This window comes from Pseudorasbora parva, chromosome 17 (genome assembly GCF_024679245.1).
Source record: "Pseudorasbora parva isolate DD20220531a chromosome 17, ASM2467924v1, whole genome shotgun sequence".
Classification (NCBI taxonomy): domain Eukaryota; kingdom Metazoa; phylum Chordata; class Actinopteri; order Cypriniformes; family Gobionidae; genus Pseudorasbora; species Pseudorasbora parva.
This window is the reverse complement of record NC_090188.1, coordinates 26,034,407-26,060,352: the sequence shown is the minus strand read 5'-3', so window position 1 is coordinate 26,060,352 and position 25,946 is coordinate 26,034,407. Positions and strand designations below refer to the sequence as shown.

At 38.3% G+C, this 25,946-nt stretch overlaps 1 protein-coding gene across 1 annotated transcript in view; it reads right to left on the bottom strand.

The window, feature by feature from the left end:
• The window catches only part of macrod2 (mono-ADP ribosylhydrolase 2), a 667,187-nt gene that overhangs the window by 15,750 nt on the left and 625,491 nt on the right, over positions 1 to 25,946 (bottom strand). The window contains exons 14-17 of the mRNA XM_067422444.1: positions 23,438 to 23,503; positions 17,602 to 17,697; positions 15,083 to 15,157; positions 6,102 to 6,155 (exon numbers count right to left, since the gene is read on the bottom strand). Of these exons, the coding sequence (XP_067278545.1) occupies positions 6,102 to 6,155; positions 15,083 to 15,157; positions 17,602 to 17,697; positions 23,438 to 23,503 (291 nt within the window). The remainder of the gene's footprint in view (positions 1 to 6,101; positions 6,156 to 15,082; positions 15,158 to 17,601; positions 17,698 to 23,437; positions 23,504 to 25,946) is intronic.

The window sequence follows — 25,946 nt, the reverse complement described above, 5'->3', positions numbered from 1 at the left end:
TTCAAATATGAAAAAGATGCTGGAAACCTGAAGATTGTGCAGGACCTGGAGGATTTTCCTGAAGAACGATAGGCAGTTTAACTGCTCAGAACAAACATCACAAAAAATAAAAAATAAATAAAAATAAAAACAGCCATGGATCATCCAGGGAACCGCACACAGTATTAAGAATCAATGGTTCATAAACTTTTGAACGGGGTAATTTTTATAAAATCAGGATTTTTTTTTTTTGTCTTGTGGACTATTATGTAAAATACTGACCTTTATAAACCTAAACCTACACTATATTGCCAAAATAAAATCAGGCATCTAGGTATACAGACTACTTCTACGAACATTTGTGAAAGAATGGGTCACTCTCAGGAGCTCAGTGAATTCAAACGTGGTACTGTGATAGGTTAGCGCATATGCAGTAAGTCCATTCGTGAAATTTCCTCACTACTAAATATTCCATTGTCAACTATTAGTGATATTATAACAAAGTGGAAGCAGTTGAGAACAGCAGCAACACAGTAAACTAGGGATGTCAATTTACAAAAATTCCCATGATCAATCGTCGTTTAAATTAACGATCAATTAATCGATTAATCGTTAACCTTAATACTGAAATAGGCGTCTACAGCAGTGGCTTATAGCTGACGGCATGGCAGGATGTGCAAATGCTGCTCAAAACACCATGTTCTTCACCAAATGAATGAGAAGGATTTTTTTTTTTATCTAAACAAAGGGCTATGGGATTGTAAAATTAGTCGATGTGATTTATAATTGAATTAAATGACCAAACATAGCCCGTAATACAACAACAATGCCGCCTTAGATCTGTTATTCAGAATGTGTGGACGCTCTTCCAAGAACAACGTGCTGAAACGTCACCTAACTCTGAATATGGCCCCGAAACCCAATGCCTTTACAACCATTTATTAAAATAGCATTCTCATTTATGTTATGTAATATGACAGTCTCAATCATAGTTAGCCTATTATGCATTGCTCTGTAATATGCGCTAAAGCTGAAGCACTGAATGAAAACCGGTAGCCATAGCACTGACTGAACCCATTTGCTAGTGCATTTTATTTCGCTAAAAGAAATGCATTCTATATGATTGATCACATATATACAAAATAAATGTAATATTACAAATTACTTCAGCACAATCTGATGCGAATGCACAAGGGAACTTGAACTAAGTTACATGCGCGAGTCAGAATGCGTGACTCATGTTGTGCATGCGCTCTTCCTGGATCAACAGCAACAGAAACACACAGCAAATAAACCCAAATAATTAACAAATCATAATGTTAATGTTAACAGAAACACACAGCAAATAAACCCAAATAATTAACAAATCATAATGTTAATGTTAACAGAAACACACAGCAAATAAACCCAAATAATTAACAAATCATAATGTTTTATTACAATGGTGTTCTCATTAATGTGTAATATGACAGTCCCAATCATAGTCATTATTAGTGCTGTTGGAGCTGCACGCTGAAGCTGATCACCGCCGCTTTTACTTTTTTACTACCGCGAGCGCTTTTACTACCGCTCGCCTCTAACTAGGTTACTATTAACCAAATGCACCCTTTATGAAATAAATCAGCTATAGATAGGCCTGCACCAAATAAATATACAATAATACAACTTACATTTGCACAAAACAAAAGGCTGCGAATGCACATGCAAACTTTCATTCATGATGAAGGTGTAACTCCAGCTGTAAAATGGTCTCAAATAGAACTTGAGCACGCTCGCTTCATTTTTCCTCCCGTTTTGCGGTTGAGCCGCACACATGTGCATGACCCTTCTTAATCGATGATCGATAAGTCTTATCGATTAAATGTCTTATCGACAATTAACCGATCATCGAAATTAACCGATCATCAATTAATCGTTGACATCCCTACAGTAAATATAAATTTACAGAGCGGGGTCACTGCATGCTAAGACACACAGTCCGCAGAAGTCGCCAACTTTATGCAGAGTCAATAGCTACAGACCTTTAAACTTTTGAGACCTTCAGATTAGCTTAGCTGCATCCGAGCCTTACATCACCAAGTGTCGGATGCAAAAGTGTACAGTACATGCATTGGACATAAGCAGAAACAACCAATGAGGTTGTTTTTCAGGAGTTGGGCTTGGCCCCTTCATTCCAGTAAAAGAAAACTCTTAATGCTTCAGCATACCAAGACATTTTGGACAGTTTCATGCTCCCAACTTTGTGGGAACATTTTGAGGATGGCCCCTTCCAGTTCTAACATGACTGCACACTAGTGCACAAATCAAGGTCAATAAAGACACGGATGAGTGATTTTCATGTGAGGGAATTTGACTTGCCTGCACAGAGTCCTGACCTCAACCCGAAAGAACACATTTGGTATGAATTTAAAGCGGAGACTGAGAGCCAGGCCATCTCGTCCAACATCAGTGCCTGACCTCACAAAAGTGCTTCTATGAGAATGGTCATAAATTCCAATAAACACACTCCTAAACCTTGTGGAAACTTCCCAGAAGATTTGAAGCTGTTATAGCTCCAACTCCATATTAAACCCTACAGATTAAGAATGAGATCACATTAAAGTTCATGTCCATGTAAAGGCTGGTGTCCCAAAACTTTTGCCAGTATAGTGTATACTGCAGGTAATGCACAAGTCGGGCGGGTCAAGTAATAAAAAAATAGCATTGCAAGAGGGTTGCGGGTGAATGAGAGACAAATCATTAATATGTTGATTTTAATACAGATGCAGAACTCTCTTTTCACGATAAAACACAATAACTGTATGGCATTCTTCTACTTTCATTTTCAGGTAATTTCAAGATCAACGACCGCAATGGGAGAGAGAGCGGCATTAGCACTGGTATGATTAGTCTCGCTATTTTTAATAATAATTTCTGAGCTTCAGGGTGCGACGTTGAACACTTTTTCAAATTTACTAGTTTAAGTTGCGGCAGTCTGCACGTCAGCTTGCTGAAGAGAAACAGCTAACGTTACTCATGAAGCAACCAACATGAATGCACATGCATCACTGCCATTGTGATGTGTAGAATGTTTAATGAAACCTTATATACTTGATATCTCCAAAATATATAGCTACCATTAACTTTATTTTTCCTCAAAGCTAAGTGTAACAAATAGCACAACAAGCTGTTAGCTGTCAGTGACTAATTGCACACACACAAGTGTGCATGAATTTGAAAAATTCTGCTTTCAGAGCTGCACGCCTTCATTGACTTGTTTTTACTGATGTGCTTTCATTGTATCACAAAGTCATATTTATAGCTCCTAACTTAATAAAAACAAGATGTGTTGCTATAATAAATAATTAGGCCTACTTCAAAATGTAGATCTGTATGTGTGATGTAGGCTACTTTATCTGAATTAAATACAAACACATCTCTCGCTTTTGCTCACGTCCCAGCAATTAGCCTTCTCCTCTGTGGGCCATATAGGTTGCTGACACCTGGTTTGAATTCATTTCGCCAAAGAAGAACTTATTTAAAAGCAGACTATTTTGTGTTACGATATAATCGCACATGAATTTGAATAATTGTAATGTGACGATTGGGTGCGGGCCGGGTGCAGATATGTTAATCAGAGAAAATCAGATGCGGGGGGATGGTGATTTTTTATTTTTTTTTACCGCGGATTTGGCATTAGAGTTGATCTGCGCATACTTAGTGTGTCTGTTTAAATTAAGTGTTTAAGAAGTTAGAGTGCAAGTATAAATTTATGTTGTTTTACTCTTCATAAATGATATGGGAATGACGACAAATCCAAAAAAACTATGATGATTCAAAACCACAAAACTCCAAAAAAACGTAAAAACAACAATACATGTAAAGGATAGGGCTGTGTATTGCCAAGACTCTGGCGATACAATACGTATCACGATACAGGGGTTACGATACGATATATTGCAATATATTGCGATATTGTAAGAGAGGCAATATATTGCGATATTTCTTTTTTGTGTGTTTTTGTTTTTTATAATTTAAAAGAATAAAGAACACAACCATAAGCCTAAAACACGAGACAAAGTATTTTATTTAATTAATACAGCCTATAATTTATATCACTAATCATATGCAATGTGCAATCTAAGTTGAGGGAAATGTAAAGTTACTGCAGGATTCTTTATGTGTATATGTTTTAAAGGTTCACAGAATAGCAGTGGCTATTTAACAACAGAAAGTGCAGTCCATTTCATGACTGAATGACTGTTTGTTTTATATTTAAACAGTAGCCCCGATCACACAGAACGCGTTTTTGCAGCTAGAAGCCTTTTTTGAACGGATTTCGGTTTGCAGAGAGCGTTATGCGCGCTGCTTATGCGCCCTGGGCGCCTCGCGTTTTTGAAGGAGCGCTGCGAGCGCGTGAAGTTGAAAAAAAGTCAACTGAGCGGAAAAGCGCGCAACATCATCACACTTATGTTTTGTTATCCAAACGAATGAATGAAGCGGCGGGCCTTCCGTTGTGTTGACCGTTACATGATTTGACTGACAGTACAGGTGATTCGGGGGTTGCCTAGAAACATTAAAGCGCAAAAAAGAAAAACGCCGACCAAAAAAGGGAGTGCAGTGCGCCTCGCGTTTTCGAACCTGAAAAACGCGTTCTGTGTGATCGGGGCCTAAAGCTGTTTTCTATAAAGCAGTCTATTGTATTAAGTGCTATTTCAAGAACTGAACTGCAGAGCTGGTGCATCCATATCCACATCGCTATTATCTTTCGTTCTCCTGCCACCGCTGTCAGTATTTTGTTACTGAGAGGAAAACATGCAGTCTATTCTATCGAAACGCTTCTCAGCAGCGCGGGTGACGTCAGGATGTTAAGCGAGCTCTCTGTTTCAATGTGTTTCCCGAGTATTAGATTATAACTTGGCCTATTTTGCAAACAAAATGTTTCTTGTCGATTTCCTTAGTGGCTTCTTTTTAGCTGAAGCCAACATGAGTCCACACTTCAGCTCTGTATACTGCAGGAGCGGAATAATCCTATCGTCTTGAGAGCTGGGTTTGCTAATGTAAACACAAGTGATGCACGCCCTTCTCCGGCTCCGCGTCAGTTATACGTTCTGAGATAACACTGCCATCTAGCGGTTGGGTGTTATACAGTCTGTGGTTTAAACCGAACACAAAGCCACGAATCTTGGATGTAAATATATAAATATCGATACAGTGTTTTTGAGAATCGATACAGTATCGCCAAACATAATATCGCGATATTCACGTGTATCGATATTTTCTTACACCCCTAGTAAAGGAACTAAGAAAAAGAGGGCCATGACCTCAAGAGCCACTAAACGCAGCTCAAAGGTAGCAGGGCTTGTTGTGGAAACGTAACGAGTAACTAATGTGTGGACTACTTCTGAACCTATTATTAGGTTATAGCAGCATAAAATAGGATGCATGAGCACCTTTAGACATTGCTGGGGACAGATGTGAGAATATAGAAAGCAAAGTTCTTTGAATTTCTCAAAGGAAATTTCAAGCAGCTTCTTATGATCACAAATACTTGTGTAATCCATAATTTCTACTGTTCAGAAGTTTGGGGTTGGTGAGTTCTTTTTATGTTTAACTCTTTTATGCTCACAAAGACTGCATTTAATCGATCAAAATACAGTAAAACCTGGAATATTGTTAAATATTATTACAATTTAAAGTTTTATACCCTTTTTTTCTAGTTTAACATATTCTATTGAATTTATTGAATTTTCAGCATTATTACTCCAGTCTTCAGTCACATTATTCTTTAGAAATCTGATTTTGGGCTCAAAAAACATTTATTATTATTAACCATGTTACAAACTGTTGTGTTGCTTTATTCTTTTATATTTTTGTTGAAACGTGATACAGTTGTCCAGGATTCTTTGATGAATAAAGAGTACATCTTTACAGTCAACTTTTGATCAATTGAATGCATCCTTGCTGAATAAAAGTATTGATTTGATTAAAAAAAATAAGATCTTCTTTACCAAACCTGCTGGCATTTAATGTTCTTCTCATTAACATGTTGAAATGTTGGGTTTCAGTCATGGGATTTTACTTATATGAGCTAAAAAGAACACATTTGAGGTATATAACAAACAAGTTTGGGAAAAGCATACCTTGATCCTCCATGGAATCCACAGGGTCTTGACTGGTGTCCGTCTTTGTTGAGTCTATTGACACAGAGAAGAGAAGCAGAGAATATTCTGAACACGGCAGCCATTAAAACAGAAAAGAAGTTAGAACATCTTCCAAAGAAGCAATATAATCAGCAGCACCATTTTTCAAAGTGACTGTCACAGAAGTTCCTGTTCCTATCAAACTAAGAGTGGCTTTACTTCTCTCACTATTTTCTTATGTTTAATATGCATTAAAGCATCAAATTCTATGTGACTTTTTAATGGATTTTGTACACCTTTGCACAGTCTGAGAGGGAGAGAGATGTGTGAGAGGGACAAAATGAATAGGCATGAGCAAAACAAAACTGCCATTATCAAATATAAGCTCTGCACCCTGTGCCTCAGAATCTCTTCACTTTCGCCGTGATTTACCCTGCCTCCATATTCTTCACACACACCGTCTGGAGGGCTGTGGGAGGGACGAGCTCGCTGATCAAAAGAAGATCTTCAAAGCCACAGTGTGAGAGCCATGCTCCTTCCAAGCTTATTTGAGCAGGACTCCTCTTCTCTTGCATTCCCCCTGCTTTGATGCTAACAGGGTTGTGGGCCATAGGTGACTACATAATGGAGAGCACACACAATGCATTCTGGGTGCTCTGCTGGGGCACAAATGACAGTCAAATCAGGTGTGTTTGAAGTCTAGGGTCCATCAGCAGATGGTTGTGTTGGCTGAAGCGGGTTCATGTTGGTCATATTTGTGTGTGAATTAATACAATTGTGACGAAAGCTCAGTCCAAAAGCTGTGATATGACTCAAGTTTACACACAAGTCAGATTTTCAAAATAAGATTTTCATATTTTACACTGGTTTAATATTTTGTTATTTTTTGTAAATTAAGATGAGATTTATTAATATAAAGGATGCACCGATGTATCGGCTAATAATCTGTATTAGCCAATCAAAGCTATTATTATCACTATCGCTCATACCATACATCACACTGTGGGTGAATAAAATAGTGTTTAACCTAGGGCAACAATAAGGCATTAACAGTTAAATTAGCAGATTTTCTATTTTAACCTATTAATCACCTGTAGTTCAAACCAGGGTTGCGTTTTTTCCCTATAGTAAACATTATTTGTAGCGTGCCTCTCATCCATTAAGCCTCATTTTGATGCTCTTAAATGTGACGTGACAGATCAGTGTAGCATCATAGTTTAAGCTGCAGCGCAGAGCACAAATCATCTCTTCAACATTCACACAAGTTAACCTACAACTCGAAAAAAAAACAAAAAAAAAACATGCATATACATCAGAAGGTATGAAAGATAAAGAACAACTTAAAGAAATTTGTATCATGTGTCATCCAATCACTGCATCCAGTGTTCACAGTGTGTTAGTTAGCTATAAAAACACTAGAGAGGAGCTTATTTACTGCTAATTATATATATATGTTTGAATAAATTTGCCATAAAGGCAAGTGCTTATGAAAACTACCAATGAAAAACCAAACTATTTGTATAGATATCGGCTATCGATATCGACAGAGAAATGTAGTATCATGCATCTCTAATTATTATATAATAATAATAAAATAATAATAAAAATATAGGCACATTTTTAAATTATTATTACTACTACAAGCAAATAGCCTAGAAATCTTGACGCACCCTAGCGGCAGTAAATCTAATTTGCAGCGAGTGTCATCTAGCAACTCTCAATAGACGTGGGAAAAATCAAACTCTGGTCAGGCCAGTCACATTGTGTATAGGGTTGGTAGGCGGGGCTTAACATAATGACGGCTGAGTTGTGTGCTACTTGTAAACGAAGAAGCTGGCGAACGGCGGTCTTTTGAATCGGCTTTGGCGACTCTGGAAGACTTGGAGTTAAGCTTTTCTTTGAGAAAAGAACAAAAAGTGGCACTGATTTTTAAGTAGGGAAGTAGGTACACATTTTAGGTATGTGTACGGAGTTTTGCCAAGTTTAATCTATCAGCTAGTTCCGCTTCATGTTGCTCTGGTTGGTTGTAGTGCTATCCTATTGCGTGCAGAGGGAGTTTGAAAGACGACCGTTTATCCCGCCCCTCGGATTGAGCCCTGTCTATGGTGAGTTTCCAGACCAAACATCTTGATGTGGATCTGGCTTTGTCAGGCTAACAAACAACGACTACAACAACACATTTTTCTTCACAGGAAAATTGACTAAAATAAATGAATATGATGATTAAATCCTGACTTAATTTATTTTTTATCAACTAAACTTAAAATAAATAACTCTGGAGCTTATCAGGATTATTTGAGGGGCTGAAACGCACCAGAAGCAACTAAGCTGAAGATCCAGGGAGGCTACAATTGCACAAACCAACCCAGATGATATACAAAACACATGGCCGCTAAAGTGGATGTTGTTCTTGTCTTTGTGTTATTTAATCTACTCCAATGCAAAGTCTGAGGACAGTTTTGGGGCAGGATGAAGACACAGTGCAAGAATATTTGCATTTATGTAGAAAATGTGGCTAATACCAGGCTCTTTCAAAGACCGCTGCGATTTATGAGCCCAGGGCAATAGCTAATTGTGCTGTGATAAGCCCTAGCCACAGGCTGACAGAAGCTCTCAGAGCTTTGCCTTCACCTCTACAATCTCCTCTAGCATACAAACAGAACAAGGGAAGTCGCATTTAAACAGCCAATTAAAAAGGCAGTTGCCTCCACCTGTCTCTCCAACATGTAAAGCCTCTATGGATGGCAGATCAGAAGAGCTACCCAACTGGTGCATCCAGAGAAAAGTCACAATGGAGAGAGGAAGTCTGACCTCGCTCAAGCGATTCTACTAGAAACAGATTACTTGAGTGGTCAGTGTCTCCCATTTCACACAACGGGCAGACCACAGTTGAGTAGAGTTGGGACTTTGAAACTTTAGCTGACCATGCAACAAACTACTTATAATAGTAAATGATTTGTTTCCCTCTTCTTTTCGGCATTGCACTTCTACTCTAACTTCTACTTATAATAATAATAATAATGTATCCGATTTATAGAGCGCTTTTCAAGGAACTCAACGCGCTTTACATAGAAGGGGGAATCTCCTCAACCATCACCAATGTGCAGCATCCACCTGGATGATGCGACGGCAGCCATATTGCGCCAGAACGCTCACCACACACCAGCTGATTGGTGGAGAGGAGACCGAGTGATGAAGCCAATCAGGAGAGGGGGATGATTAGGAGGCCATGATGGACAGGGGCCAATGGGCAAATTTGGCCAGGATGCCGGGGTTACACCTTACTCTTTTTCTGAAAGACATCCTGGGATTTTTAACGACCACAGAGAGTCAGGACCTCGGTTTAATGTCTCATCCGAAAGACGGTGCTCTTTGTCAGTATAGTGTCCCCATCGCTATACGAGCACCCCCTGCTGGCCTCACTAACACCTCTACCAGAAGCTACCTGGTTTTCCCAGTTGGTCTCCCATCCAGGTACTGACCAGGCTCAGCCCTGCTTAGCTTCAGTGGGAAACCAGTCTTGGGCTACAGGGTGATATGGCTGCTGTACTTGAAACCTGACTTTCATGAAAAACTGCTAACTCCATTGAAGCATAGGGTACAATCTTTCACATATATCCTTATTCTGGCACAAACAGTTTTTAATGAAGTAAAAATCTAAATGAGTGCGACAGCATCAAAACCAGTTCAGCTCTTCGCCCCACATTTGGGTTCAAAATTGGATATAATCATCAGCAGACAAATTCAAGCTATATACAAAATAAAACAAAAACTATAATGCACAGTTGAGACAAAATAATTATAATTCCTAATTCCTAAGTGAGACAAAAAGAGTTTCATCTAATCTATTCAACTCATTCAGTTTTATTTTTGTTTCTTTTTTTTTTTATAATATAATTTCAATGTATTATTCTAATCATAAACACTTGTTTGTAGAGCAAATTATTTGACCATTTACTGCATTTTGCTATTCCAGTTATTTACTATAGCGTCTGAATGAATCGGAAGTGCCGACACATTCACAGAAAAACTGTTACTTCACGTTGCTACATAAGGTGAATAAAAAGAAGACTTAGTTGTTTTTCTTAATAAGTTCATTTACATGGACTGTCCAAACAAACTGATTCAATAGAATGAATCTGACTTGCAAAATAATGTAACAAATCCTGCAATGCTTTGTCTCACCACACTGCCACTCAGTGGAAAAAGCAGGTCATTACTGGAAAAGCTACACTATTATAAAACCAGCTTCGTCACGCTGCTGAAAAATAAATATAGTTCCTGGGGACAAGACTGGAGGAAGATGAGAATAGGCCAGCAAATCAAACAATGTGAATAATAAAAACAAAATGGTGTCTGATGATGACAAAACGTAAGCAGTTGGCAAAAGTGGCTTCCTTTGTTGTTCGGTGGGTTTTACTGAACTGAGAAGCTAGAAATATGCAGGGCTTCAACACAAGCAACAGATGGCCACAGAGGATACTGTTGGGTTTCTGCCTCAGGGCCACATTCACCAGGATGCTAGCATGGCGTCACTATCGCAGTCTCGAAAACTTGGCTGCAATCAATAGTTAATACACAAGGAACAAAAACCCAGCAGATTCAAACCCGGGCAACGTTACATGGATATTCCTGCGGGTGTAGCTTGAAGAAGTCAACAAATAAATAAGTGAGCATAGCACTTAAATAAACAATGACTTCTTTTGATGATTTCCTGAGTGAATAGAAATCCTTTTTGGAGAGGCAAAAGAAAGGGTACAAGAATGGGTGCCGTGTGATCTCACCACAGAGGACGTGTGACAGGAAATGATGAATATTGACTGATATCCAAGAGTTAAGCTGGCAAACTACTCCATTTTGGCCTCACCATGACATCAGATAGAAAACAAAGGGTTGGAGAGAGTAAAAGAACAAGTTAAAAAAAAAAAAGTGTCCAAAATGTAACAAATCTGAACTATCTTCTTCTCGCTGAGAAACACTGATTGCCCACTGTGCTTGAGAACGAGAGACAACGGGAGTGAAAGCACATTCTGCCTCTCTTTCCATTTTGTCTTCTCTCAAGTTTTTTCAGTGACTCAAAGATCTGAAACAAACTTCACTCACTATATCAAAACAAACATTTCTACCTACACAAGCTCAATTTTATGTTACTCCATAACAATATATAGCAGCAATAAAGCAACTCTTTATAATGAGCTCCATAAATAACACTTCCAGTTCAATGGAACAGATTTTTGAAGCTCACTATATACATGGTGATGTGTTTACCAAGCATTTGCATTCACATTTGTGATAGGGATGCATCAGTACAAATTTAGCACAATATGTAATATAAGACTGAGATGCAACAAATATGTTGTATAAAACAATACACCTCCAATTAGAAACAGAAAACACTGAAACAAAAATCACCTGACCTGTTCAATCAATAAAAAGTGCCCTTGGAGTGCAGATTACAGCATTAGTTGTACTTTTAAATATATTTCAATTCTGTTTATGGTGCTTGAGAGCATCATCATTTTACACTCAAAAATATCTTAAGTACCAAATGCGATAAGCACGGTTGGTAATTGGGTTAATTCATTTGCATTAATTATTACTATAAACTTAATTATAAAATATACACTTTTACAAGTGAGCAACATGACAAAGATGCACTAGAGCCTTCTCAATGTAATAAACAAGGACACATAAATGTAGATAAGAGACTTAAGGCAATTTCACACCTATATATAATTTGTTTTGTTCTGAAACAGGGACTTCATTTGTTACATTGTTGCATTTGTGGCAACGTTTTAAGGGTTACTTCAGCGATTTAGCATATGGCTTTGTATCAGTAGAAGCCCGGGAGTATATTCGAATGATTGCGCCCCCTCCCCCTCATATCTCCCTGAGACGAGAAATTTATGTATTTTATTTCTGGAAAAAAAAACTCAGATTTGCATCATCTGAGGATTTTGTGGCCATAGGCTAAATACTACAGCCAATAAAAGAAGCTATTTCCACATGTTTTTAACCGGTCCATGGGAAGGGGTGTCCCACTCACGGTGCTCGACTCAGGCAGCAGCAGGGATTCATGTAAACGGAGCGGCGGAGCAAAGTGCGTGTTTCAACTTTTCAAATTAATTCCTATGAAAGTTAAGCTTCTAAAGGCATGAAGTGAAAACGCGCCAGACTGAACACGCGCTGTGAATGTATGCCGCGGCCGCTTTTGCATCAGCTCTCGTGATGAATGTAATCTGACTCCTGCTGCGTTTGTAACTAAAAAAATGTGCAATGCCGACGAAATTCTGTTATTTTCATCCAGATTGCAGATCCACTTTGTTCAGCCTTCCTAGGGATGGGGGAGTTAGGGACCAGTGGTTAAAATTTAAATCTCGCTCTCTGTGCTGCACATTTTACGGAGGAAATCTCACAATCGTCGCAAGTTCAATGCACGATTCGCACAACGGCTTGTCCTGAAAGATGGAGCAGTTCCAACTTTAAAAACAGAAGCTGTTTACGGGCCACAACCTGTAAGTATGATTTATTTTTCGTCAATGTGTTTTCCTGTAATAGTTTTGTTAATTGTACTTTGTAGCACTAATGAGAACGCTGTTAACCCTTTGACACTGGTCCCTGCAGCGTACGATCACATATGGGGTTAGAACGTTCAGAGATCAACTGCCCAATTCAAAAAAGTTAATCTAGTTATAGGGTGTTGACTCGCTGAGCTGAGTGAGTGAGAGACTGACTGAGCTCAGTGTCTTTTAATGTTTTTTCAAGGTTTCATACACTTCAAATTACATAACACAATCAAAAAAATGTCACAAATATCAGGAGAAGTGTATGATCTTAGGTTGTAAATCCAGCAGGCCCCATCTCCGTCAGTGTTTAAACATATAACGGTGGCGCGGACGGCCACAGCCCGTGATCACTTTACCGATCAACTATCACAATCATTATCTACCCTATAATAGACAAAACAAGGCATAATTAATTTTAATCAATATAACAGTATATATCACAATGTGAATATGTTACATGTTGTAAATCACAACTTCTACCCTCTTTATCATCCAATAGATACACAGGCACATCACTTGTTTGTGGCCTTACAGTTTGTCCTACACACAAAACACAAACTCTCTTTCTCCCCCTAGTCCTAAACAGACAGAATCAACTGACACAGCACAAAGGATTCTCAAGTGTTCCAAAAACAACATTCTCCTTAAGATGTCTAACACAGATCTAAGATCCACATGTCCTCCAAACATCATGTGTGATAGTCTGTGGTCGATTCACATGATCACTGCAATATCAGATTTAATCAGGCAAAACACATCTTGGATTTGCAAGATGTAATCAAAAACTGACATGCAGAAACAGGCCAAACCTTGGTTGGTGTGACAGAGTGAACCCCCCTCCCCACCTTCATCAGGACAGGCAGACAATGATAGAGATGAGGAGGCAAACTCTGATTGGATTCAGAGCCACTGAGGCTCAGCAGCCGTCGCAGTAAATCTCACCTGCATGCAGGCAAAGAGGCAATATCGACTCCACCACAGGAGCCCAATACACCACGGCCGAAAAAACGCCCTCCATTAGCAAAGCCAGACTTATTCATACGTGCCTTCAGGCTAAGAGAATTTAATTTAATTTAATTTATGAATCTTTCACAAAGTTATCAAATCAATCGTACAGTGGCTGTTCAGGGGAAAGCTATAAACATGTTGAATGTGAAAAAGTACACAAGTCTAGGTACTTTACTGAGCAAACTATTTTGTTTTTAATATTGATACAGACTGTCGAAACAAACCTTTCGAGCTGAGGGCTCCTTATTTGTGGTACTTGTTTCCATGCAAGGCAGTCATTTAGTAGATGCTTTTATTCAGAACCCATGCTCATGCTAACTCCAACCATTAGACTTTATGAGTTACACAAGCTGAAACACCTGCCTAAAATTGGCAGCAATGCCCTAATGACCATGTGCCAACAGCGTTCAAAAACACCCGGCTGAGGTGTTACGAAATGCTGTTTGTGTGTGAACGTGAGCGTGTGTTTGTTAAAAGCACCGTATGGTGAGGTGACGAGCTTGGCTTTATCCTCTTAAATATGTTGTATCGATCTCACCTTCTCCGTGTTTAACATCTGGTACTGGTGTGTTGGTGTAAGTGTGTGTGTATGTGTGTGTATTAGTCTGTCGCTTGTGTCTAAATGGGAATCGTTACCCATTATCTGTGTACATAACACTTTAATCAAGTTTTGTGTGCACAAATAGTGGGCATAATTAAATGAATGTGTGAACACGCTGCAGATACACCTCATCTGTACATAGTGAATCTATACCACTGTTTGTGTGTCCGGTTGTGTATAACTCTGCTTTGTAAATACATAATGTTAAAATGAACAAAGTATACATCAGGGATGTATTTTTTCTCTTTTTTTTTAACAAATGGTCAGTCCAACAAATTCATATCCTTCAAAAACAGGTGCTCTGATATTTAATTTTCCATTCATTTTCCAAAAAACATTTTTTAAAGCCCCCCCCCCCCCTTCCTTTTTTATGAATGCCATTTAAGACCCTGAAATAAATATTAAATAATATATTAAATAGTGAATACATATATAATATGTAATAAATTATATTATATATCTAAAATAGTAACATATATATTTTAAATATAATTAAAAGTAAAACATGGATAAATACAAAAAAAAATGGTTTTAATTACATTTATCTTAATCTGTCTCACAGTATGGGGTAGTTTGTGGCCAATATACTTTCAATTAATCAAATAAATATATAAGAACTATATAGAAGTGTTTGATAAATTATCATATAATAATATTACATTTTATACATTATAGTTTATAAAACATCTCTAATAGTTCTTACAACAAAAAACATGGGATTCGGCCTCTGAAGCTTTAAAGAAAGAAAGAAAAAAAAAGACATGTGACCAGACGCTTTCTTAATTAGGCGATGATACTGGTCTTACCTTCAATCTGTTTCCCCGCTTCATCAGTCTGGCCTGTCTGCATCTTCTTTTCTGGGCTATCCTCTTTCTCTTCCCCTTGACAGAACGAGACAGACTAACATATTAACGGATAAAAAAAAAACAATACTAATCCAATAACATTGTCCTTTCCGACTTGCTCACTTCTCAAAAAGCTCCATTCATAATTCATCCAGTTCAGAATTACCGTCCCTTTATTTCCTCATTCAGATCCGGCAGCCGGTGAGATTACAGTTATCATTTTTAATAATGGGGCTCTGAGACAAATTTGAAGCCCTGCCCTCGAGAGTGAGGGGAGGACAGCCTCATCTGAGGGTGAGTAATCGATCAAGGAAATGGCAAAAGGAGAGAGCGGGCCTTGATGATGCTCATCTGTTGCCTAAGGTGGCGCGCGCACATATGTGGCATATTTACTGCATATCTGCATAATGCTGGAGAAGTGCATTAGACTACTTGATCTCCTGTATGAAACTCAGAACATTAAAAACACGACAGCTGTTTCTTCTGCCCTCTTGTACTGCCTCAAACGCCTGACAGCTTTTTGACAGCGTATGCCTGTGAGAAAACACTACACTGGTTTTGTTTTCAGCTTTAAGTTGTCTGCGTTTAACAAGGCTGTGTGGTCACATATAGCAGGCTTGTTTTAGGACGTCAACACTTTGCATGTTTGGCTAGTAAAAAAAAAAGAAAAAAAAAAGTTAAAAACAAAATGTCAGATTTGAAAACCTCTAATGGCTTTACTAATAGGATTTTCATGACAAATTGAGAGATTAGGAAACTCCTCTACATCCAAGCTGCAAACAAGCCATCCCAAAGGACTCTTTTCAGAGATCTCTTTTTTGGATTTTAACACGTATATGAAGTGTATGGGAAGCAATCAATCAACACAGTCAAAAAAACAGAAACCGAAAACATTCTTTTTGAGAGGGAAAAATCAGCTGTCACATCTTTGATGACAAAAATAGAGCTTTCCAAGCTCTCAATTCCTTTACAGGAAAGCAGTAAGGAATTTGAAGGGCTGCTGAATGTCAAAACGGATGCAATACATTAGATAACATAAGTTCAAATAAAATCCCTTTAAGACAATTCACTTCACTCCACTCGGCGGCCATTTTTGGAATGGCAGTCATCTCTTTGAATGGGGAAACATCAAAATCTCTAAAACTATTTTGTCAACTGTCTTATAAATCTTGTTTCTAAACCCTCAAATCATGAGCAAAAAAATCTGCATTTTCCTAAGCACGCATCCTAGAATACAGACTTTCTATAGGAACCGGAGCTTCTAACGGCAGCTGCTGTGACAGTTGGCTCTTTTCTTAAGAAGGCGGGACTTACTCCGCCATTTTGCACGTTGCATTTTCTCCCATTTATAGTAACACGATCACATCAAACAGCATTTTAGAAAGACTTCACTTACAAATCATTTTAATTTAGAAAAAAAACTAATATACACTTAAATAAATAACTAATTGGTAAAGGATTTCCATCTAATGAATATGGTGCCCTAACTCATAAAAAACAAATTCATGCAATGTAATGTAATTGAGTTGATACATTTATAAAATGACGTTTTATGCTTGTCAAGCTTAAATCATCTTTAGCTTATTTTAATTAATCAAAACGTAATAAGAGGCAAAAAAAAAAAAAATTATGTTTTGAGTGTACTATTCAAATAAGGATAAAACATATTTGGAAAATGTCCACATTTCAGACATTACAATATCCACAGGTAATGTGATGAACTATACCTGTAGTTACTCAGATTACTCAGAAAGACCAGCAGGTTAAAAGAAAAGTATTTTTTTGCCAATCATTTGTTTGCACATGTTTTGTATCTAATGAACTACATTTTTAATGGCCTAAGTTTGCAAAGAAGTGCCGTTCCCATAAACATAATTCCTTCATAAAGTGAACAAATCATGCTATCACTGATAGACTTTTGTCATTATGGACTAATTTAATTTACCAGCTCCTCAGCTCTCCTTTGATCAGTGCTGTTATGGTTATCAAGTCACACATGCCAGAAAACTTTCTGCATCTAATTAAACTTTCAGTGAATTTTGAGCAATTTCACTTGTAACTATCTATAAATCACTACTGGCCTTATCAGTGAGAGGAATAACCAGATCCACAAAGTAAATCCTTAAGGCAATGTACTAGAAGTGTAGCAGATACAATGTTGAGCCATTATTAAGATGCACAAGAGATTTTACAAAAGAAATCAAGATTTTACCAGTCATGCTAATTATTAGATGTTTCGATTATCAACTTTTAAGTCTGTGCTTACACTTTTCTGAGGCTCATTTTATAATCATCTCCTGCTATTAAGCTGGATAATATAAAGTTTTATACCCTAAAATATATGCATCACCTTTATCTCTCCTTACCTTTTTTGTCTTATGAATCTAAGCTCTTATTTTCTGTAATCTGTGTGTATGTATGTACAAATTACTTCTACACCCTGGGGGTAAAAACAATATGCGAATGATGTGTAATCTCACCTGCAACTTGTGGATCATTTCCCTTGTCTTCTTTCTTCTCCTTTTCTTTTTTTGGCTCCGGTTCAGGTTTCTTCTTTACTGTTGGACTCACCTCCACTAAAAGACAAACACATAAATAACATGTATCAGGGAAATACAGTATATGCAGAAAAATGCCAATATCAGTAAAAATGAAAACACATCAGAGAGTCTGCTACAAAATAAATACATCTTGCTTTGAACGATATATCACAGAGTATCGAGTTATTTATATGGGTAATGCATCATAGGTTATTACTAACAAACTCAATATGTACTACATCCAGATGAACACATTCCTGAACAAATATTGTCACAAGTACTAAAAATTGTTTTGTTTTTCCTATGATTATCAAAACATTTGCTGGATTTCAGTAATTAGCATTCTACAGTCACACAAACTACCTCATTACACATATTATAGACATGCCATGTTGTTATTACAGTAACGATTCTGAGTTGTAAAAAGTAGAACTTGTAATTAAAACATGTAAACTCATAATTTTCTAAAAGATACGACTTGTACCCCGTGGCCGCTGTACCACCTGACCATTGTGAATTTAAGCTGTGTTCCGCTTGATGTGGCACTGTGCAGACCAATCTGTGTATGACATCAAAGTAGCGATTCGAAAGCATATTTAGCTTTATTTACGGTAATTATGATAATAGCACAGCATTATATTTGATTGACATTTTTACAGTGAGAAAGTGAATGTGGAAACTGAATGCAAATGTTCAGTCCACCACCCTCTCTCTCATTGAATGAATTGCTGTAGCATTTAATTGATCAGGGACGGCTGAAAAAACTCCCTGCATCTGGGAGACGGAGATCCTTTCTCTGGTACTCGACAGGATGCAGCAGATGTTCTTCTATGCGTGTGTGTGTGTTTTGTGGATTTGTATGTATGGCACTGATCATGGCTTAAGCCCCTGATCAGTCATGTCCTTTCAGGTGCACTCAGGGTTTGAACATGTGAACGTGAGTGTATGATCTGTGTATGTGTGCAAGTTACTTAAGGAATGAGGATGAAGCCTTGCATTAGAGGTGGTGTCTTATGGGTGGTTGCTATGGGGGATAAAACTTGGTTGGCTAGCTTGTTGACACTTGATAAAGATTAAATTGGTTTGAAATTAATAAGAAACTGACCACAATTTATATAAAGTTCAATGAACTTTACTGATGTTACAGTAACTGTCGCTTTATTTGGTTTAGTCAGCCCCTTAAGGGGTGGTTCAAGGGGGTAATCCAACCCCCGGAAAGCGCACCTCCCATTGCTAACCAAGCCATCACCTGCTGTTAGCATCCCGTTGACTCGCATTCATTTTGGCATCACTTTGACAGTGAATAACTTTACATCTGAGGCGTTTAAAGACTCCATTTGTCAATTTGTTTGTTTCTAAAGAAACACGACAATGTATAAAAGGCTCCATTACGTTTATATTACACTATCGCCCCGTAGAAGCTGTTTTTGTAAAAATAGGCTAACGATTGCGTCATAACCAACGCGACAGTAGAGAAATTACAGTATAGACAGGAGGAGACACTCGCAGGCAATCTTTTACTGTATGAGGCAGTCGGGGGGACGTGGAAAGCAATGAAGTTGTACAGGTTGCCGGAAACACCACGCCCCTTACCATTACGGGCAGAAGTCACATCTGCGGTGTTAATAATGGCATCAATATTGCCATACTAATTTGAGCAAGAATCAGACCCAGATAGCGGGGATGAAGGTCAAGCAGAACCCCTGCACACAAAGTTTTTAGTAGAGGTTAGCGAATGGTAAGCATTTTTGTATTTTAAGTATTTTTGAAGTGTCACTGTTGTTAGTTATCTTTTCATACTCTGGTTAAAGTTTATACTGTATCCAAATACACGACTGAGTAGTAGCTTGTTTGTAAAGGAATTGTTTTATTTCTAGAATGAACATCTTGTTTATATATTATATTTTATATAAATAAACAATGTTCGCGGGGTGTGATTAAATATAAGTTTGTTGGTGTTTTTAGCTGTTTCTTTGAGAAGTATGAAACAATTTTGTTAACAGCGTATACAACCAAAACACACAAAAACTACACATTTAAAATACATGAACTTATAGGTTTAGGCTCAAAAACAGCAGCTTCTGCCTTTAATGTGGGAACTGCTTCATCTTTTAGTATGAGACTTTGAGCAAATCCAGTATTGAACTCGTGAAGATTCTTGAAGCTGTCTTCCGTGAAATGTGCAGCACAGATGGCTAAATTTGCATTGTAATCAGCAGGAACTGAATTAAACACAAATTGTAACCATTTCTCCCAAAGTCCAGCTTCCCGAGGAAGGCCGAACACAGAAGTCATGAAAATGGCACGTCTACAACACTCTAGCTAGCCTATTGCAACAGCTCTCTCTTCTGTAATGACTTTGACGTGGCCTCGCCCACTTTGTTGTGTGCTCTCGGGGGCAGTGTTTATGTTAATAGCAAGGGTTTATGATGTCATCAACCCAGAAAAGAAGCTTGTTGTAGTCCAAACCAGCCGTTTTTGTAGGCAATAAACTGCCATAACTTTACAAGACAATATCTCCGTTTGCATTGAACTTTCAGCGCTGTAACTTTGCAGATATTGTTTATGCTCAAGCAGCAACATTACACACCAACTAAAGTTAAAAAAGTGAAATCGCACGCAACCACTACTTTAAGTGAGAGTGATAAAGAAACGGAGGAATGTGGAAAATGTGTTCGTAACTAAAAGAGGTGCATCTTCTGTCATGTGGACACGTCATTTTTATTAAAAAACAAATAAAGAATGAGAGCCAAAAACACTCCACATTCAGCAGTCCGTTGAACACAAAAGCAATATGCAGCGAGATAAATAGTTACAGTGATTTTACCATGATGAAGTGTTCTTATGAACCAATGTTAAAATAATAATAATAAAAAAGATTAAGCTTAGTAAAATGGTAAGATTCACAATAACAGTGTGTTTAAATAAAAGGCAAGGCAAGTTAAAATGTTTAAAAACATTTTTACTTTTTTTATTGTCATTTATGGTTTCTTCTGTTACTTTTGATATGTCTTTTTTTCTCTTAATAAGAGACATTGTTCTTTTTTTTAAAACCATTAAAGCTGCACTATGTAACTTTTCTGTCCGTTAGAGGGCGCCTACTCAAAACAAAGGCATAGTTTGATGAAGCCAAGTTTGAGCGCAGAATCTTGGGACATTTGGTCTTCACTTCAGAGCAGGACAGTGTTGTGGAGCTGAGCAAGGACACTGGAGCGATTGTTACGCAACACATGGCTCGCAAACTTTTATTATGACGGGACACAGTCACATTTTCCGCTTTTCTGTTTATATTGTTTATTCCAGCGTGCGTGCAGATAGGGTTGGCAAGTTTTTACAACAAAACCCGCCAAAAAAGTCAAAGTCAATAGTGCAGTATTGTCAGTCCAAGCACCACTGGCTTTTAAAGGGAATAGGAGATGAGACTCTGATTGGTTTATTGCACATTACAGCCAAAACACACCAATTACTTTTTTAAACTAATTTTTTTTTAAAGTGGTCCAAACACTTTTGGACCACACGCCTGCCGTGCAGACCATTTTTTTCTGTTGTTAAACTAGCAAAAGTGCACCTGCGCTGTGCGCGTCAGACCATGCTCTCAGATTGTTAAAATATGGCCCTTAATGTAAGACTTAAACATACAGCAAATGTGATGTTAGAGCTAGCAAATCACTATACTCACTAAAATGGAAGTGTGCAATGAGGTTTAATAACTGTGTATATTTTAGGATGAAATATTGCTGGTCCAGCTCTCAGATTAACTTGATGAGTTCTAAATGATGGTTTTAATGGAGAGGAAATAGGCGACGCATTGCTTAAGACCGAGCGGTATTAGCCGCCACTTTGGGGTGAACTGGAACAGCTGTTTCAGCCTAATGCCTTTAATTTGTGTTTAGGTCTCTCTCCTTCCCATCTAACCCCTCTCTCTCTTTTAAAAGGGATGGAGAGTCAGAATATCCATCTGTGCGGTTCCAGCTAACACCTGTGTCTGCTCTGGAGTGGGATACAAGACCGCAAAAGACATCCATTTTACCCCCGCCCACACACACACACAAACTACATCAGATGAAAGACACAAAACAGGATTTAATGCACACGTGTCCACCCTGACTCCATTTGCGTGGAAAACGTTTGAAGTCATAGTTCAGAGGGACACAGACATGCGTTCACATAATCAATGGAGGAGTGGGAAGTGTGTGGGGTAGTTTGGCTGTTTGTGTGAGGCTCATATCACACCACCTGGGCAATATAGAGCCCTGGAGGCCTCCGTCCTTCACTTACAGAAACCGAGACTCATGCAGCGTCCTGCAGGAAAGTAAGACTTGTGTGTGTATCACCCCCACACACTCGTAACTACCGCTCTAATAACCAGCCAGCCAAGGACTCTTGATCTCACTGCATCCCAAGATGAGTCCAGCTCACTTTATTGCTTTTTTTTTTTTTTAGATGACTATTTCTGTGGTGCGGGAAAGCATATTTTCGATTTTATTTTAAACCCAAGATGGCAATACTATTTTATCAATTACTGTTAGTGGTGTAGGTTTTATTTGAATATGAAAATGGTATTTGCCTCATTTTACACCACAGGTGGTAACATCATTGTGGGAAAGGTTGCACAATATATCACATTTACTTAAATATTGCACATATGCATATTCTAAAAAAGGTGTATGCTGGCTATGTCATTTTTTTTTTAAATGCGCTTAAAAATATTCACCTGAAACACATTATTTTTCTTTATCATCACATATTGTGTTTGTTTTTTCTTTATATTGTGCAGAACTAGTTGTTGTGGGTATAGAACAGATACGTTTTGGCCAGCTTTTTCATTTTCAGTTTCTTATTTTGGCTAGAGAAAAGAGATTAAAATAGAATAAATAGATTTAAAAAAAAAAAAAAACAGTTATTTTAAATAGTAAATATAATTTACAATATTACCATTTTTTACTGTATTTTGGATCAAATAAATGTAGGTTAAGTAAACATGAGACTTTTCTGAAAACCATTAAAACCACACAAATTTTCACAGTGGTGCATTTTCTGTCCTCCCTAAAAGCCCAAATTTAACAGACAAATAAGTATGTGTTGTAAAATGCAGTCCACTGTTGCTAAATTGTGGGACGTGTGTGAGTCAGAGCCAAAACCAAGATAGGCGAATGGGCTTCAGATACGCGCCGAAACACACACACACACACACAGAAAATGTCAAAATGCCCTTTTGGAGCTTTTCACATAAACATAGTGGCTTATTTTTTAAGTAAACGTACACAGTTAAGAAAGTAATTTTGTAATTTTGTTACAGTATATTGTATGTGCATTATTTAGCTCTTAAAGTGACAGCAGCCTATGACTATCATTTGTTGTTGTTGTTGTTGTTGTTGTAGGCTGTTACTAATCTGAATACCACTGTTCCTGAAAAAATAAAAACAAATTGCTGATTGTTAATTTGTCTTCTCTAATTATTTTAAGGATTTTTTTCTTACATTAGTTAACCTAGTATTAGTTTTTGCTCTTTATCTCTTTATTAATATATATATATATAGCTAGCTAGCTAATATACCTAATAAGCATGATTTCAATATTGACCAAAAATAATTGTGATTCTGATTTTGCCTTAATCAAGCAGCCCTATTTTATCCATAAATTAAAATTAACCTAAATAAACATTGTAAACATTTTTGGTAATGATATCTTATGCATTAACTAAGAAAAAAATGCTCTCCAAATATGACACAATATCTTGTTTTTGCTTGAATTACAACCTTGCTGGAGGAGTTACCTTTACGGTCTTCCTTTGCAGGTGTTTTGTCCTCCTGGACCATGGGTTCGTCATCACGGCCCTCATCTTAGAAAACAAACAAACAGAAAAATCATGATATTGTCTTAAGAGACCCACATGCACCTTAGAATGACAAACACAGACACCAAGGCAGAGACAACAGTATGGGTGCCATTCATTTTCAAGATAAATTGTTTATTTTCCCAAACTTGGTTGGCTTTTCCTGCCGAAATGAGATGTATATGAATTTTATTCTTGTGGTTGTATGTAAAAAGTATGGTGGAACTCTTCATCAGTAAGATTTTATGCTGCTTGCACACATGCACACACACGTATACTCACAAACAAACAAACACACACATACATCTCTTCATCACAGCACCTGTTAGTGGGTGGGATATATTAGGCAGGAAGTAAAAATGTTGTCCTTAAAGTTGATGTTTTAGAAGCAGAAAAAATATGCATGCGTAAAGATTTGAGTGAGTTTGACAAGGGCCAAATTTGAATGGCTAGTCGACTGGGTCAGGGCATCTGAGCATCAGTCAGGGTGCACATGCTGACCCCTGTCCACCACTTAAAGAGCCAACATGAGCATCAGAACTGGACCACAGAGCAATGGAAGTCTAATGAATCACGTTTTCTTTTATATCACATGGATGGCGGGGTGTGTGTGAGTCGCTTATCTGGGGAACACATGGCACCATGATGCACTGACTATGGGGAGAAGGCAATGCTTTGGAGTAATGCTTTGGGCAATTTTCTCCTGGGAAACCTTGGGTCCTGCCATCCATTTGGATGTTACTTTGACACATACCACCTACATAAGCATTGTTGCAGACCACATATACCCTTTCATAGAAACAGTATTCCCTGGTCACTGTGGCCTCTTTCAGCAGGACAATACACCCTGCCACAAAGCAAAAATGGTTCAGAAATGGTTTAAGGAGCACAACAATGAGTTTGAGGTGTTGACTTGGCCTCAAAATTCCCCAGATCTTAATCCATCTGTGGCATGTGCTGAACAAACAAGTCCGATCCATAGAGGCCCCACCTTGCAACTTACAGGACTTAAAGAATCTGCTGCTAAGACACACACACACACACACACACATACTTTTTTGTGTGAAATGTGGGGACATTCCATAGGCGTTATGGTTTTTATACTGTACAAACCGTATTTTCTATCCCCTTACACTGCTGCTGCCCCTAAACCTACACAGGAGGTATTCATTCACAGGAAACATTCAGCATTTTTCACTTCCTCACAAAAACTCATCATGTATGATTTATAAGCATTTTGAGAAGTGGGACATGGGGAAATGCCATAAGTCACCCTCTTCTGTAATAACTATGTCATGCCCACACATTTGTGTCCTGATATGTCACAAACACACACACACGCACGCACGCACGCACACACACACACACACACGAATGCATGCACTAACACAGATGAACCAGAATATTATGACCATCTGCCTAATGTTGTTGGTCCTCCACATGCTGCCAAAACAGCACCGACTCCAATGTTTCTGAGCACATTTTGAAAGTCTCTTCAGTCTTTCACACCCATTTCAGTTACTTTTTATGAGCCATTGAGTTGAACCAGGTGTGTTTGATTTGGGAGAAACACAAAATGTGCAGTGTTGGGAGTCCTCCAGGTTGAGAAACACTGCTGTTAAAGACTCCTGAAGGTATCCTGTGGTATCTGGTATCAAAATGTTAGTAGCAGATCCTTTAAATCTTGTAGGTTGCAAGGTGGAGCCACAAATTGACTTGAGATCTCCGGGATTTGGAGGCCAGAGGCCAACTTTTCATTATGTTCCTGAAACCATTCCTGAACACAGTCTGGCAGGGTGCATTATTCTGCTGAAAGGATTTGGTAGGTGGCATGTGTTAAATTCCGTTGACATGAATGACCGGACCCAGGGTTTCCTTGCAGAACATTGCCCAGAGCATTATACTCCCTCCACCGGCTTGTCGTCACCCCACAGTGCACCCTGGAGTCATCACTTTCCCAGGTAAACAGTGCACACATACAAGGCCGACTATGTGATGTAAAAGAAAACTGGACTGACCAGACCAGGTGACTTTTTTCCACTGCTCAAAGGTCCAGTTCTGACGCACACATACAAGTTGGCCCTTTTGATGGTGGACAGGGGTCATCATAGGCACTCACACAGCTCCATACACAGCAGAGTGCAATACACTGTGACATATTCCATCATTAAAATGTTATGTGACTTGTGCCACAGTAGACCTTCTGTTGGCTTGGACCAGATGGGATAGCCTTCATTGTCCTCGTGTATCAATGAGCCTTGGGCGCCGGTTTGAGCTTTCTCCCTTCTCAGACCACTGTTGGTAAATTCTCACCACTTCTGACCGAGAGCATACCACAACCCTTGCAGATATTCTGACCCAGATGCCTTTCCATAATGATTTAGCCCTAGTCAAAGTCACTCAGATCATTATTCTTGCCTGTTTCTCCTGCATCCAACACGTTGATTAT